Consider the following 17368-nt stretch of genomic DNA (forward strand, 5'->3'; position numbering starts at 1 on the left):
GATTTTTCAAACATGAAAAACAAACAATCAAACGAACAAAAATAAAAAGGTCACGGGGTGGTCACAACTAAGAAAACATTTCAAGTAAAAGAAAAAAACAAAAAACAAAAATGATGTACGTCAAATAATACTGCCACAATATGAAAAATCCAGCCATTTTTTCCAACGTCTTTTCCCTAGCTCCTCTTGGAGCCAAAGTGTGTAGGTCATACGTTCCATCAATTTTATCTGTTTTACAATGGATATGAAAAGGTTTACAGTAGGAGGCTGCTTCTGTAGCCAACACTTTGTTACGGCCTTTTTTGCTGATACCATAAAAATTTTCAAGAGTTAGGCATCATCTGCTGTAAGGTCCTCTGAAAAACACCCGAGATATAACGTTGAGAAGGAATAGCTTATATTAAAGCCAAGTGTTTTAGAAATGATGTTAGTTACATCCAACCAAAAAGGCTGGATGAGTGGACAAGACCAAAATATGTGTCCATAGTCTGCCATTGTTTCCCCGCATTCTCTCCAGCAGTGTGGAGGGACCACGCTGAACTTAGATTTTTGTCTTGGTGTAATGAAGAAGCGAATAACTGATTTCCAGCAGAAGTCCCTCCAGGTGCCGGAGTTGGTAGATGAAAATTGAACTTCCCAAGCTTTTGTCCACATTTCTTCAGTAATTGTCATGTTCATTTCTTTTTCCCATTTTTGTTTTATATAAGGTAGTGTCTACAGATACGGACCAGGCTACGGATACGGCACTTGCCAGACAGATACGGACCCGTACGCGAGTCTCGCGAGTCAAGAAGCTGCTAACCACTGCAAACTGTTGAAAGAAAGGTTAGGGTTAGTGTTAGGGTCAGGTTTAGGGTCCATGCCTGTAGTACCGATGCTACGGGTCCGTACCTCCAGCGTCTAACAGGAGTCACGTGACCAAATCTCGCATATCTGATTGGCAAATGGAAAGTACGGGTCCGTACCTCTAGCAACTACCTTTATATAAATTGTTGAGTCTGCTTTAAGTGTTATTAGACTACGATAAAGTTTACTAATGAGACCTTTAAGACTTGCTGATTTGTATGCATTGGCAAAAATATTAACCAAAAGGGAAAGTTTTTGAATTTTACTGCTTTGGATCTTTTTAGTAATAAAATCGCGGAGCTGTAAGTATCTAAAAAAAGTCTTGGTTCTCCAAGTTATATCTCTTACATAAGGCGCTGAATGACATTAGATTTGACTTCTCAAATATTGTATAAACTGCACTGAGGCATATATGTGATTTGTGTTAGCGGCTTCTTTCTGCTGCCCTCAAATTTTCAGGAAAATCAGTTATTGCAGCTTTAAAGATTATAACTTTAGAGCAGGATTATAGAGTACTACTGAAAATTGGCATGGAAAGGACAACAAAAATACTTCCACATGGTGTTTTACAAGGGCAGAATTGGGGACGCATACAGATATACAATATAGATGGTGTAGAATTTCCATTAAATGAACTCTGCTCACCATCATCAACAGCCCCTCTGCTAAAATGTCTAATTACAGATTTCATTATTTCTGCGCCTCGGTTGCTTCATGCATCACTGAGCATGAAGACAAATTCTCACACTTACACCTCCAGACAAATTCATAGATTTAGCCACAAATTGACCTTTACGACTCCCACAATGTCCCAGGCAAGAACAAATTGACCCATCTGCAAGTGCATAATGATACATTGCATATATTGATATATAAACAATTTTTTTTTGCCTAATGTTTGTCAGTGTGGTCAACTTAAATCAGCCCATGCAGCGCCTGAACTAACCATTTCTCAGTCCTGGGAGGAAAACAGGAAACCGCATTCAAAATCTGCATCAGCTGTCAGGAAATTTATCCAACAGCAGCAAGAAAAAAAGCAATCTTTGTGGAAGTGTCTCCTGAGGCATGTAAAAATTCACTAAGAGTCAAAAAAACACACAGAAAACCTCCAGTGAGCCTTCCTCTTTGACCCCTTTTCCTTTCAAATGCCGCCGGCAATAACCCTGAGCTTCTACGCGACTCGCTCTCAGTCAATCTACCTGCTCAGGTAATCAGTAGAAGCTAAACGCGCTTGTGCAATCACACCGCTCAGTAACAAAGCAGTGCTCAAGTGTGGTGTGTGTGCGCGTGTGTGCTTTGACTACAATATCCAGCAATACTCCAGAGTCGAGTGGGACCGATTTAATCAGTATAAAGTGACTGACGGCTCTATGAATGTCATGTCACGAACTGCTGGCTGCTGACAGAAACGACTTGTCACTCACACAAACACATGACTGAACTGTACATACACACTACTGGAAAGCGCACACGCTCTCAAAGACGTGCGAGTGTGTGCGTTTGAGTGCGGTGAATGACAAGCCTCCCCAGTTAACAGGTATATGAAATGGAAAGAGACTCTGCCTCCCTCAGCGGAATACACAATGTGGGTTCAGGCTGTGTTTGAGTTTCTGTCTGCAGCAATTGCAAAGGGATGTTCGTTTTTAGGATTTTTTTTTTTTTTTTGCGGGGGTGGGGGAATGTTTTCTGTAAACCCTCAATAATAAAAATTGCTGGAGTGGGCTTGATGCAAAGTTAGATATCTGTCATGTGAAGAACGCGCTCATTTAAAATGGTATCAATTGCTTTTTAAGCCTCTGAATCCTAAAACCCAGCAGGGGGTTGGAAGGGATGTTATCTTTTACAAATTTGCCAATCATTTGTAGAATAAACCTTCAGACTTTAAACTTTCCAACAGTCCTCGAACTACACACGTGGACAAAATTGTTGGTACCCCTCAGTTAAAGAAGGAAAAACCCACAATTCTCACTGAAATCACTTGAAACTCACAAAAGTAACAATAAATAAAAATTTATTGAAAATTAAATAATCAAAAACAGCCATTACTTTTGAATTGTTGATTAACATAATTATTTAAAAAAACAAACTAATGAAACAGGCCTGGACAAAAATGATGGTACCTCTATAAAAGATTGAAAACTATTTGACCAGAGTGACATGATTAACTCAGGTGTGTCATTTAATTGACATCACAGGTGTTTCCAAACTCATAATCAGTCAGTCTGCCTATTTAAAGGGAGACAAGTAGTCACCCTGCTGTTTGGTGAAAAGGTGTGTACCACACTGAACATGGACAACAGAAAGCGAAGGAGAGAATTGTCCCAGGACATCTGAAAAAAAATTATAGACAAACATCTTAAAGGTAAAGGCTATAAGACCATCTCTAAACAGCTTGAAGTTCCTGTGACAACAGTGGCTCATATTATTCAGAAGTTCAAGACCCACGGGACAGTAGCCAACCTCTCTGGACGTGGCCGCAAGAGGAAAATTGATGACAAATTGAAGAGACGGATCATTTGAATTGTATCCAAAGAGCCCAGAGCAACCTCCAAAGAAATTAAAGGTGAACTCCAAGGCCAAGGTACATCAGTGTCAGATCGCACCATTCGTCGTTGTTTGAGCCAAAGTGGACTTCATGGGAGACGACCAAGGAGGACACCACTGCTGAAAAAACTCATAAAAAAGCCAGACTGGAATTTGCAAAAATGCATGTTGACAAGCCACAAAGCTTCTGGGAGAATGTCCTTTGGACAGATGAGACCAAACTGGAGCTTTTTGGTAAGGCACATCAACTCTATGTTCATAGACTCAAAAACCAAGCATACGAAGAAAAGAACACTGTCCCTACGGTGAAACATGGAGGAGGCTCAGTAATGTTTTGGGGCTGCTTTGCTGCATCTGGCACAGGGTGTCTTGAAAGTGTGCAAGGTACGATGAAATCTGAAGACTATCAAGGCATTCTGGAGAGAAATGTGCTGCCTAGTGTCAGAAAGCTTGGTCTCAGTCGCAGGTCATGGGTCTTCCAACAGGACAACGATCCAAAACACACAGCCAAAAACACCCAAGAATGGCTGAGAGAAAAGCGTTGGACTATTCTAAAGTGGCCTTCTATGAGCCCAGATCTGAATCCCATTGAACATATGTGGAAGGAGCTGAAACATGCCATTTGGAGAAGACACCCATCAAACCTGAGACAACTGGAGCTGTTTGCTCATGAGGAGTGGGCCAAAATACCTGTTGACAGCTGCAGAACGCTCATTGACAAATACAGAAATCGTTTAATTGCAGTGATTGCCTCAAAAGGTTGTGCAACAAAATATTAAGTTATGGGTACCATCATTTTTGTCCAGCCCTATTTCATTAGTTTGTTTTTTTAAATAATTATGTTAATCAACAATTCAAAAGTGATGGCTGATTTTGATTATTTAATTTTCAATACATTTTTATTTATTGTTACTTTTGTGAGTTTCAAGTGATTTCAGTGAGAATTGTGGGTTTTTCCTTCTTTAACTGAGGGGTACCAACAATTTTGTCCACGTGTGTACTCGTCCATGATATGCAGTTGCAATGGAAAACAGAACCAAATCTAAGCATAAAATCATTTTGTTCTGTTTGTCTGATTTCTAAAACTCATTGTTAACCAGATTGTGTGAACAAAAATGATGCACAAACGAAGGCTGAGTGACTCGGATGCAATCAAAAGTCATGTGACAGAAACTGTAGGAATTTTCGGCTGAACTGCAGGCAGTGTTTACCCCGAGCCGATGCATGGATACAAATTACAAAATGTGAGTTGGAAAATATTTCTTGTTTTCGCTGCTGTAACATCGAAAATTGATCAATAAGGGTTTTATCTATCTCTCTATCTCTATCTGTCTGTCTCTCTCTATCTCTCTATCTATCTCTCCTGTAGAGTTGCCATTTTTTTCAGCTTTTTGCACTTGGAAAAATGTTGTACATGTTGATTGTAGTTGTTTTTTAACCCTCGTGTTAAGATGCTGTACACTCCCCTTATCCTCAGGGTCAAAAATGACCCGCCTCCAATAGGCCTCTAAAATAGAGCAGTTTGATTGAATTTTCAACCAAAAATCTATTTTACATGAAGAACCAAACTGTCATGCATCGCACACTTTGTGAATGTCTGGGTTTTTATCTCTTCAGAGGGCAGAAAGACTATTGAATCAGTGGGCATTGCTCATTTTTAGTACATCACACATGTTGTGGCTGTTTTCTTTACTAAAGTAGAGGTTTATTATCACTATAATTGCTACTAAAGGTTCTAAACATGATTGGTTTAGCAATAGATAGTACTTCTGTATCCTAGGAAAGTACCAGAAATGTGCAGAAAGTAGCTCGATGTGCATTTTTGAAGGGAAACAACAGTGTACTATATATATGTACAATGGAATGGAAAACTACAAAATTCAACCCTGGGCTAAGCAAAATAAATATGAAATAAACTATATTGTATTTTCTTTTTTCTGACTTATGGCATTATAACTGTCACAATGCACAAAGGGCATTTTTCAGTTTACCCCTACTCCTCCCCACAGTTGTTCTGTTTCCACTGAGGTGCAGGATTTTAGATTGCAGTGAAAAATGAGGTCACAGTGAGTAAAAATGCCACAGGAATTGGAGTTCAGAGGGGTTCAAAGGCAACAATGAAGCCTTTTGTACCTTTGCTACATATTGACATACCAAGACATGACATTTTTATTTCCCTGGTTGTAATATATTTTCTGTTTTGCCACAAATTGCTCTGAGCTGTTAGTTAAACTCCCAATAAAAGGCATTTCTTTCTCCACTTGAGGAGCAGCACCATTTAAGTATACATGGAAAACATGCTCGTGTAGCAGCCAGGAGCTCATTTACACACCCAGCAGTCACACAGCAAAATAATTCATTTGGATTCATGTTTCTGGCCACCTGGGAAAGTGATTCCAATATTCACTCTCCTTCAGGTCAGTTGCTCTCCGGAGGGAAATATCCTGCTGCTCGGGTGCGAAAGGCTTCACTATATCCATCAGCTAGTAGTTAAATTTGTGTGCAGGGCAGCTACTTAACAGTGAAGCTGAAACTCAACATAAAGCTGCAGATCAGGTGATAATTCAGTTTAAGTTCATCTCTGCAAATGAACCCTTTGGTCAGGGTTAAGTGAGTTATAAAGAAACCAATTATGGTTGCTTTAAGAATAAAAAAAGAAGCCATTTATTTGGTAGGATTTGGTTAATATGCCCAACCAAACATCAATCACAAACCTCAATAACGCAGTCTTATTTCATTCAGCAGCTCTGCAATAAACTGATCAGCAGCACAGAGGAGAAATATGGACTCGCATAGCTGAAAAATGAAATCATCCAGCTGTAACTGTTGCCAAGTAATGCACCCACAACACGGCGACACAGTGGATCCACGCTAAAGCTTTTATAGGAGCGAGAAACGACGACAAGCTCTCCTATTGTCTAAACCCATTCATTTCTATAATGTGCAATCAGTGCAGCTCTGTGCCCACCCCCACCCCCCTAAAAACCCACAGATCCACCAAACCGGCTCGGCACTGCCACCATGGTAACTGGATTAACGAGCGGCGGTGCAGTTACTGTGGGATGTCAAGATGATAAATGACAGTCTGTCTGGCACCAAATCTGTCTCCTAATCTCAGCTGGAAAACAAAGGACATGGCCGGGAGACAGCCGAGATGAATGAACGTGCGAATGAATGAAATGTTGTATGTGTGTGTGTGTGTGTACGGGTGCAGGTGTGTTTTCAGCATAAAGGAAAGGCTTTAGGATGGCACAGGTCAACAGCACTGAGTTATTAGGGGCAGAAAGAGATGCAGAAATAACACAGGTGCACAAACAAGAGGGGAAACACTCTCATATGGAGTTGGTGGGCAGTCTCTCACCTTGTCAGGTGCTTGGCTCTGGAGGCTGCCAACATCCAGCGGAGTGATGAGTGGCACATTCTGAAAGCCGTCCTCCACGCTCACAGGTTTGGCCCCTTTGTCTTGAAGATTACTCCCCAGTTTCACCATCTTCGTCCTTTTATATTCCCTTATTTCCCTGCAGACTGCTCCTGAACGAAGGAGGTGTTAGAAAAAGGGATGTTATTTCACCTCAAAGCCTTCCAGGTCAGAAAAACCTGACAGACACAGGCCATTTGATGAAGGAGGTGGCAATATAGGTGCATTCAATATTGGATTTCTTGCATTTTTTGGCTGTAAAGTACGCAGAAATGGATTGTTTATTTGGCACCATAACATCAAATTGCGCACCAATTTGTGAATGATTAGATGAGCAGAACAACAAAACTACCAGAAACCTAATTAAAAAACAGCCCCTCGCATCAGCATCTTCCCCATCATCATCACCATCCCTCACCAATTAGAAAAACACGACAAAAAGCGCATGTAAAGGCAGCAACTTACAGCTGGTCGTCCTTGTCCGTGCGCTTCCTCCGTGCTGCGGCAGTGTTTGTGTCTGGACAGAGGCGGAGGGAGCGCAGATGAGGAGCAGGTGAAGCTGGAGGCTGCGCTGCGGTGTCGCTGCTGCTGATGCTGCGGGAAAAGAGACGCTGAACCGCCGGAGACAGACTGGATGTCAGGCGGCAGGTTTTCCTACCAGCAGGCAGCCCAACCCCCTAATCCAAACACAGCCTCTTGTGCGCCCTGCTGCTTCACCAAAGCCGCTGGAGCCGCCGCTAGGGGGGATGTTTTTCCTTTTTTTTTTTTTTTTTCTTTTTTTTGTTCCTTTCGGGAGTCTGGTTTGTTTGGCCAAAAGTGGAAGCTGAATAAGTGCTGCCTTTAATGACTCCTCGTAAACTTCTACACCCGACCTGAGCATGAAATTTTAGCCATTCTTTCAACGCTGTAATTAACTAATCAAAGTGGATCAATCACTGCAAAGGCTCAGAGTTATTTCACAATCAGATTACACACGTTCAAGTAGTTTTTTTTTATTAAGGTTTAATTATTTACTCTGAGCCTCCTGAACATCACATCTGTTCGGCTTAGTAGCTGTAGACATATCTCACTTTCTCAAACATAATTTGTGTATTATTTATTTTTTGTGAGCTGACAAATACAACAAAATTAAATAATTCCCACAGCACCTGAAAGCAGCCTAAGCCATGCAGCATTCACTGGTCTTTCTGGTCCTACAGCTCCACCTGGCGGTTCAACTAGTGACACACAGTCACACCTATCAAGCTGTCATTTAACTCTGAACACAAGCATTCATTCATTAATTCATTCATTTGTCTATTAATGCATTTTATCTCTCTGTCCCTGTTAATTCAGACAGAATTCAAATAATGCCATCTTAGATTTTGTTCAGACTTTACTTATTTGGCACCCAAAGCTGAGTTCTGTAAGATATTTACGCTTAATATGAGAATTTCATGTGTTTTCAAAGCTGAAAATTCCTATATGTTCTTCCTCCTTTGTCTGGGAATCAATTTTAAAGGTTCAGCTTTTTTTTTTTGATACCACTGAAATTACAAAAAATTAACCCTTCTGTCCCATTTTTGAGTGAAATAAAAATGAGATCCACGGGATCTTCATATGTAGCAAAAGGTTTCCTAGTTGCTTTTGACTCTGAACCCCAAATGGTTTGTGGGTGTTGCTCTTTTACTCACTGTGAGCTCATGTTTCAATAGAAGTCCTGCACCTCCATGAAAACAGCACAACCATGACAGCAATTAGAAACAGCACCAACACGTCATCTGCACAGTATGACACAGCTATAATGCCATAGATCATAAAGAAATAAATAAAATAAAGCTTAATTTCTGTGATTACTTATTTTTGCAAAAAATAAAAAAATAAACCTGGGCTCAGCTTGCATGGCAATTTCACAAGTGTTACTCACACTGGGGGAACAAATGGTGACCCTACACGTTTCAGATATTTTACGATTTCTACTATTATGTTTTTAATCTGTGTCCATTTTTGTCTCCACTCTGCTCTGGAAACACGGCCTGTAGTTCAGCTGGAAAGTTCTTAAATACAGAAGTCACTAATTATTGTTTTTATTTTTTATTTTTGGATGAGTTTTTAAATGAGATGTAGAATAAAGTGATTTGGATGAAATACACTTAGTTCATATATATTTGGACTCTGACCCAAGATATGTTTCTTTACCTGTTTAATGAAACATTTTCCAATTGTAGTTATATAATGGACATGAAATGCAGACTCTCAGCTTTCATTTGAGGATATCCACATTCAAAATGGAAGAAGGGTTTAGGAGTTTCAGCTCCTTAACCTGTGCTAGTTTTAAAGGGACCAAAAGTAACTGGACAATTTACTCAAAGGGCATTTCATGACAAGTCAGCTCGGATAGGCTCAGACATTCTGAAAGGGAAGGTTTGTTGGAAAATGAAACTCAATGTAAATTGCACAGAAACATTTCCACTACAAGAAGTATAGCACTGTGTGGACCAGAAACAGTTTCCATAACAATATCCTGCTGTATCAATTACAGGACACTGAAAGCATTACGTGCAGTATCACTTTATCACTGTCAGATTTGCTGTGATACATCCGTATATGTTCTATAAAATGCGATCCTGTTTCAGTGTGTAACCCACATCTGACACCAGCTGTACTATCATATTTCACAGAGGCTTCTTTTTCTAAAGGGCCTCAGAAGGAAGTGATTGTACACGAGCCAGTTTGACCCCACGGGTGCCTCGACACTGTATGTACTGTTTGATGAGACAGCCATGTGCTATTTCTAATCACATCTTTATGCCAAGAGAGTGATTTATAGGAAATATTTTTTCCCTTTTCAGTCACTACATGATCTCCCATTGTGAGAATCTCAAAGCTCAAGCTCTGTTTGCCGTAGAGAAAAAGCATCTTCTACTTGTTTTGTGCCTGTGGGTAAGACAGCTCACTGCCTTGTTTAATTTCCTGATGTATTCTCACACGCTATCTTTATTTGTTCATGGAAATGAGATGATTGATTTTTAACCTTTCAGTAAATAAGCCGATGGCTCAGTCCTGTTGTGATCTTTTCACATTCACACGAGTGGGCATGCAAGATCTGTTTTCCTGCCTCGGTTCCTGATAGTACCCTGCTCGTTTCGGCATGGAAATTCTCACCAGGAAAGGTAGCTCACCGCTGTAATTCGTTAGTCTAACCCATTGCATTATATGCAAGTACGTAAAGCACTCTTACTTGAACAGATTTACACTTGACACCACCAAAAAATGATATGTACATAGCAAGAGCTCTTCTAAATTAAACCTCAGGACGGGATGCAGCCAGATGGTGGTGTCCCTGAGCTGTCGGTAAATTTGAGAAAACAATGCATGAACCAGTCATCTCTGGGTTATTTGATTGGTAGCAGCTCAATTCGGTTTTATTTAGCACCAATTCACAACATTATGTAATCTCGAGACCCTTCACACAGTAAAATGAAGACCTTACAGTTTTATATTAAAGAGAGGAACCCAACAGATCCATGCAGTTCCCTTTGAGGAAGCTCTTTTGACAAAAACTCCCCTAACAGGAACAAACCTCCAGCAGAACCAGGTTTAGGCAGGTCGGGCATCCGCCTCAGTAGGTCAGGGTGAGGGTAAAGGGAAAGAAAGAAAAGGATAGCAGCTAGTTTATATCATGTTTATGGACCACAAAGTGAGATTTGAGCCGAGGGCTGATCTACTTTAACACCTAAATATGAAATGAAAGGCTGAAAAGTTGGTGTTGACAGAAGTACTTATTTTAAAATATCTGTCCAATCTGAGCTGTCAAAGCTATGGTGTATTAGCTCAGCCAAACCAGTTATGGAGATTTCATTGGGGTGCCTGAAAGTAGCGGATCCAATTAGTCCAGTTAGACCAGCTTTATTTAGAGTTTTATCTTTATAGCCAAATATTATAAATCAAATCTTTGTAGGGCAAAAACCTCCAAAAAAAGAGTCAAATTAGGCTTCAAACTGCACCAAAGCATGCAGGCAGTGGTGCAGTATTTCAATGACTGGGACTGTTGTGGAACCTGCATGCTAACTTGAAATGTCAAAATATATGCTCCCAAAAACTACACGAACAAAAAAGCATCTACCCTTCAAATGTTTTTAAAACATGTCATCCTAGCTTGTTTGTCTCACACCTACTCTGCTGCTGTGCTCTGAACATATTTGCAAATCAGTCCACACTCTTTGCTTTTACTGTCGTCTACCTCGGGATCGCCCTCATGCATTTTTCAAAGATGTTTGTTTTGTTTTTTCGGCCCAGAAAGCACTTTCAGTAGATTTTCTGTGGAATAAGGTGAAGAGCTCATGAATACTGCATTTTACACATCAGAATGGGACCAGATTCAGTTGGAGATATATTACACTTCTTTGCATTTGACCACACCCAGACGTGACGTTCAGATCTAAGGTTAGCGAGGTAACTTCATGTTCAACTCAAGGCTGTTTGGGGTTACAGTGGTAGTTCACTTCTTACCTGCTCACGTGCTCCCTGAGGGCAAGAGCTTTCAGAGCTGCAATCAATACTAAAGTGATTTTACTCTTCTATTGTATAGCAATGTAATCCTAAAACAGAGACTAATTAAAGCACTAAAGCCTCGCACTTGTTGACCTTTTCAGATTTACAACTAAGCCGACTTACCAGGTTGAATTATGTTTCAATATTTGCTCTTTACTTGCTCTGTTTGTTCTATTTGTTCTTTACTTGACTGTTTAACACCTCCAGGCTTGCAGCTGCGAGCATAAGGCTAAAATTGTCTTAAATGCCATTATTTATCTGAGCAATACATTAATTTAATGGAACCCACAACTGTAATTACCGTCAGATCTACTCGTGCCGTATATGGGACAATTATGTTGATAAGCCTATTAACTCATGCATTTACACAGTCTGCACCATTTTTACCAGCTTTCATTCCATGGTTTTGCTGCAGCAGCTTTGATGCATTTAGCCTGTAGTATATTTTTGAATTCTTCATATTTGTTTGGGGTTATAGTTTGGTCATCTTGTGGAAAATATTTAGATCTAGATCTATATGCATCTCATAGCTACATCAGCCACACCATTCAAACCATATTGTTTGTAGGTCTTTTTTGTTCATCAAAACTACAGAGAACCTCAAAAGGTGTCCTTTGGGTCCTGTGGGTTGTTGGGTGAGATCTCTAGGGTCTCTTGTTTTCCTGTACCCCGTTGATGCCTTTTAAGACTGAAATCTGAAGAGTCTGGAGGCTAAATCAATGCTTCAGGCTCTTGGTTGTGTTCTTCCTCTCCTGAGCAGACTTTACAGCACAGCGCAGCATTGGGCATTGTCCTGCTGTAGGAGGCCGCTGCTGTAAGGTAGTGCTGTTGTCATGGTGCACTAATGTTTATGTGGGTAGTTAAAGCAACAACCGCATAAATACCAGGATTATTGAGGTTTCCCAGTGGAACATTGTATTTTTACGAGATGATAAATGGTCATGACTTCATCTTCAGTGGTTTTAATGTTGGTTGGTGCTCATTAGAGCAGTTTTGGCAAACTTGGGTTGACTTAAGTCGATAACTACTGTTGTGCCGATCGTTCGGCTTAGCGAAAGCAGATCATGAAAAGATATCCGGGGTATGTGGGACTTGTTCCATAGTACAGGTCTCAGATGTTTTAAAAGGTTAGAAAAACTTTCAGCCACAGCTTGCAGTGAAACTTTGCTGTTACAGAGTAAGAGCTGAATGCTGGAATGGCTACTCTTTTGCACAGTCAAAAGATGGCGTGTCAGACTACAGTAGAATCATCTAGCTGTTAGTATTTCCTGTGACAGCTTAAACTCACCATAAATAATCACACAGGAGCACATACTTTCATCACAGTTAAGATTTATTTCATTCAACATTTCACATTACAAATATTTAAAAATTATGCATACTGTTATAAATAGTTGGCTGCAAACAATTAAATAACATTAGATTTTTCTTTTTCGTTTCACTAGCACTTCTACAGACCAACTCCTAGAAATATGGACATATCCGTATTACATAACTTAATTAGAAAGGAAAATACAAAAATAGGAACTTATAAAGTGAAATGACAATAAAAATTAAGGTGATATCTTAAGTAAAAAATGCTATTAATAAATACAACAACCTTCCCATACACAGTTAAAAACTATTGAAATCTTGCCATTAAGTAACATCATTAACAGACAAATATTTAAATATTTATTTTCCTTCAGAAAATGTGAACCATATATTGTGGAGCACAATATAGCAATTAGTAAAAACTAGACACTTTAACATATTAAAAGCTTCACCTCAAAAATATAACAAAAATCTGATCAAAATTATAAAAATCAATTATACATTCCAATTAAAAATATACCAATAAACAGCTAAATACATTGTTGACCTAATAATTACAATGCAATCAATCACAGTAGCTTAAAATAAACAAAATAAGCAAATGAGCACAAAACCTTTAATGTTTTAAAAATAACTTCAATTATTTATATTAGTACAAATAGTTTGATTTCTTTTCTTTTTTACAAACACCAGCATGAAAAGGATTACAATAACAGTAGAAAATGACTGTGAAAAACATATTAACATCTTCTTTAATTAAATGTCTGCAATTAAAAATGGCATTAAAGAATTACATTGCAAAGAGTCTTTATCTGGAAAAAGGTTCAAAAGAAGTATTGCACATAACAACTTGAAGTTACCTTGCAACATTTACCACATTCAAGTCTTTAAGCTCCCCTTCCTCCAGATAGGTCTATATAAGATCACCTCGACAGACAGCGGGGATGAGTTCTCAAGTCTTTTAAACAGTGTTCTATAAGGATGCTCAAAGTCCTGCACTGCCAAATCAATTTTAAAGTTTTCTTATTTTGTTTTATTTTTTTTATCTCTCTGTCATGTGCATCCTGCAGAGGTCTGCGAATGGGGAAGCGAGGAGTTTCAACACGTGGGGGGGGGAGGTAGAGGGGAGGAGGGTGAGGTGAGAGTGGGTTTGGGGTGTCCTTAACAACTTAATAGTTGAGAAACATTTGGTGCACACCACAACAATTAATTTTAATAGCTAATTCATGTACTTGTCATTTTCTCTTTTTTTCTCGTCATGCATGCTAAGGATTACAATAGGTGCTAGTTGGCAAGTTCAAGAATATATATATATACTTTTTTTTTTCAAATATTAAAATATCTAAACACCAAACATCCATTCTTGTGATACGAGATTCAGCGTTAAGCGTGAACCGAATTTTGCATTCTCCTTATAATAAGTTATGCTCCATCTATGGAGAGGAAACCAAGACAGAAGTTACCATTTCCAACTAGTATAGCCATGTTTAGAGACATTAACATCAATTTGAAATTACAACTTGTCTTTTTTTTTTTCTTCTCGCCATGCTGTTATTGACCAGATTGACTGGAAACATCTAGTGTACGAAAAAGCTAAGACCAAGAGAGCGATACACTTTGGTCTCTCCTCTGCAGATCTGAAGTCGCATCAACACAAGTGCGCACTTAGTTGTAAAGATTCCTCAGCACTGAAATGTATAAAAAGCATAATTGAAAATAATATATATTGAAATCACTCAACTTTTTTCTTAAAATGAACATTTCCATATATGCAGATCTCTCAGTAACAAAAGTACAAAAGCTACCTTTCACAATGTGAAAAATTGAGGTATTGCAAAAAGGAGTTTCCCCATTTGTGAAAAATGTGCCTAAAATGACTGTTGGAAAAAGAAAAAATATTTAGAAAAGTAGTGCATAATAAATGTTTATATGTGCATGACAAAATAATTTAGCTAGAAAACACTGTACCAAAAATCAGCAGGCCATGTATAAAATAATCTTTTTTTCATCTCATTTAACAGCAAATTCTTCACAAAGTGTTTTAACTTCTAAAATGCTCACCCACCACACCCACAAAACTAATGTCCAGGGTGCAAAACTGGTGCAATGACACCACGCCGATATGAGGATTCTCACTAGTGTGTGTGTATAATCAAGTTTCTGTACTAACTCCCTGACATTTAAATGCTCGGCTAGTAAGTTACCACTGAGTGACTTAAAATGTCAAACAAATGTGAGGATTAGTTTTACTTTCGCTGTGGAAACGTGCACTTGTTGTTAATTTTCCCAAACACGCAGACCTATTTGAGATAAAAAATAACCAGTGCCCGACAGCGCGCACCTTCATTTTGAGCTATGGAAAGTGTGAGGCCTTGTTTGTGTGTCTGCAAGCCCTGCTCTTACTCCACGTGGTGCTCTAATGGTTTTGACTGCACTGTCATACATATACAGCATGTATACGTGTAGAATATACAGACTGTATAGATCGTGTTCAAGGCCAATCTTTGGTTTGCTGGATTTCATCAGGGCTTGACAGTTAAGCAAAACTGGGCAGAAGTGACAGATTTAAGAAAATATATATGAAAAAAAAAAAGAAACATCCTAGAAGAAATGAGAAAGAAAAACAAGAAAAATCTAAACAAGAACATGAGCTACAGTGTGACCCACTACTGCACAGCCATCTTTGGTTCCCAAAAGCCACTGGGTACAGCTGACTGGACCTGCAATCTCGTTTCCAAGAGCAAAAACACTGCATGTGGGTCACAAGTGTGCAGTAGTAGAGCGCACTGCAGAGACTATCTTCATTTATGCTTCAAAAACACTGGATGCTGAGTTGGATTAGCTTGGCAGGAGAAAGGATCGAGGGTTTGCTGAAAGGGCAGATCCCTCCGTGACTCATACGTGTGCTGACGATTCGGAAAGCAGATAAACTTTAATTGCTTCTTTCATTAAATGCAGCTGACTCTCGGATGCAAAGTAGAACTTCTTTTTCATTAAAGACTTGGGAGAATTGCACAAATGCGTTTTCTAAGAAAAAAAACCTAACAAAGACAGGCATTTCCTGTTTGGTGGTAGCCCCGTAAGAAACTGCAATAAAGGCGGCTACTTGACCAGCCTCCTCTCGAGGAGTTACTTTAACCTCAGTCCTGAAAGATCTGGATCCAAGCCCCGCTGTGTGCAGACACAGACGGCAGGCTTTGATCCGTGAATGAGGCCCTACCCTCTGTTAGCTGCTAGCTTAGCTGCAGAGGCCGTAGGCGTACATGAGAGGACGTGGGGCTGGATTTATCTCTTTACCAGTAAGCCTATGTCTCCCGTAGCCTCCCTATGCCATACATTCCCATAATATACTGTACGATGCTCTGCTCTGTCCCTAGCACAACCCTGGGTTTGATTACAAAAATAAGAAGGTGATGAAGCAAGTGAGTACAAAACTGTGCCAGTCACATCACTCTCTGCCTGTTACATCGCTTCCCTCTGATTATAGTTCTAAGGAAAGGAGAACACCAGAGAGCGATCATGTTTTCTTTCTTGCTTGCTCTCTCTCTCTTTTTCTCTTTACTGTATTCGGCACATTAGCAGCTGAGTTTGAGGTATTAGTTTTTGCATGTCAAAATGGAGATCAAAACCCAAATTACGTGTTGCTAAAATTTTGTCGTCGTTTTTCAAGTAACATCAAAATATTTGTATGGTCTTGGAAATCATAAAAAGAGAGGTTCAAACATTTTGATCTGGGAGGGAAAAGAATCCATTTCGTTCTGCAGTAGGCCCTCTCTGTTCTTCAAAGTTAATTCAGATTCAGCTTTGGTTAACTACTAAGGGTCTCATACACTGTATCTTCACTCTTTAAACAGGAAATAAGTGCACTCTTCTTTAGCAACACCTTTTTAATTCACATTTGCTCTGGAGCCTCTAGTATCAATAGCAAACTTAGTCCCACCTCTCTGAAAATAACAGCCAATGACATACTGTTTAAACAGTATTTGCACTGGAGACTCGGGAGAAAATAAAAAGCAATAGCTCTGCTACAAAACAAGTCAGTTGAATGTCAAATGAAGAGTATTTGTTTTGGGGCCTCTTGTATCAAAATTAAAAGTGAATACACTGTTTAGAAAAATATGCCAATTGAATAGCAGAGTACCATATTCCACACCTCAAACTACTTTCCTATATATGTATTTTTTTCAGAACTAATAAAAAATATCTCAAAAAATGAAAAGCATAAATTATTATGTTACACGTCTTTTTTTTCCTTGCTGGACATATTTGGATATAATTCCAGTTTTTCTTTTCTATCTTCAAAATATTGATATATATTAACTTTAAAATAAAAACGAGAAAAATGATCGGTGAAATTAGAGCAAAAAGGAACCAGCAACAGAAAAGTGCATTTATTTGTACAATGATTTGCGACTCCTGCACTACCTGCCCTCCTGCTCCTCTGTTGCCTCTCCCTCTCTGTCGTCCACTCAGTTCCAGCGGAAGGAGATGTGACGGGGTCGGTCGCCCCCCTCCTTCACCAGGGGTTTGTGAAACTCTCGCCCTGCACGCGAGTGGATGGCCGCCCAGCAGTACTCGCAGTAGTACTGCAGACAGGTGACGTTGGCGCAGAAGAACGGCGCAAACTTTCCTCCACAGCGAGTCCCCTGGCACTCATCGCACAGCTGGTCATCCAGCACGTATGGCTTCACTTCCACCTGAAAACAGAGGTGG

The 17368-nt window shown here is 39.5% G+C and overlaps 2 protein-coding genes across 3 annotated transcripts in view; both read right to left on the reverse strand.

Annotated features, from left to right (window-relative positions):
* nsg2 (neuronal vesicle trafficking associated 2) overlaps positions 1-7569 on the reverse strand; it is a 47233-nt gene extending 39664 nt beyond the window's left edge. The window contains exons 1-2 of one of the 2 annotated variants that reach the window (XM_022207450.2): positions 7274-7569; positions 6752-6921 (exon numbers count right to left, since the gene is read on the reverse strand). In XM_022207450.2, the coding sequence (XP_022063142.1) occupies positions 6752-6880 (129 nt within the window). In that variant the 5' untranslated portion in view covers positions 6881-6921; positions 7274-7569. The remainder of the gene's footprint in view (positions 1-6751; positions 6922-7273) is intronic. The other variant, XM_022207451.2, reaches the window with a different exon arrangement.
* Positions 7570-12656: 5087 nt separating this feature from the next.
* Positions 12657-17368, reverse strand: part of cpeb4b (cytoplasmic polyadenylation element binding protein 4b) — a 30939-nt gene continuing 26227 nt past the window's right edge. Inside the window, exon 10 of the mRNA XM_022220104.2 lies at positions 12657-17352. Coding sequence (XP_022075796.2) covers positions 17125-17352 — 228 coding nt within the window. The 3' untranslated portion in view covers positions 12657-17124. The remainder of the gene's footprint in view (positions 17353-17368) is intronic.

This window comes from Acanthochromis polyacanthus, chromosome 17, assembly GCF_021347895.1.
Source record: "Acanthochromis polyacanthus isolate Apoly-LR-REF ecotype Palm Island chromosome 17, KAUST_Apoly_ChrSc, whole genome shotgun sequence".
In the NCBI taxonomy this organism is placed as follows: domain Eukaryota; kingdom Metazoa; phylum Chordata; class Actinopteri; family Pomacentridae; genus Acanthochromis; species Acanthochromis polyacanthus.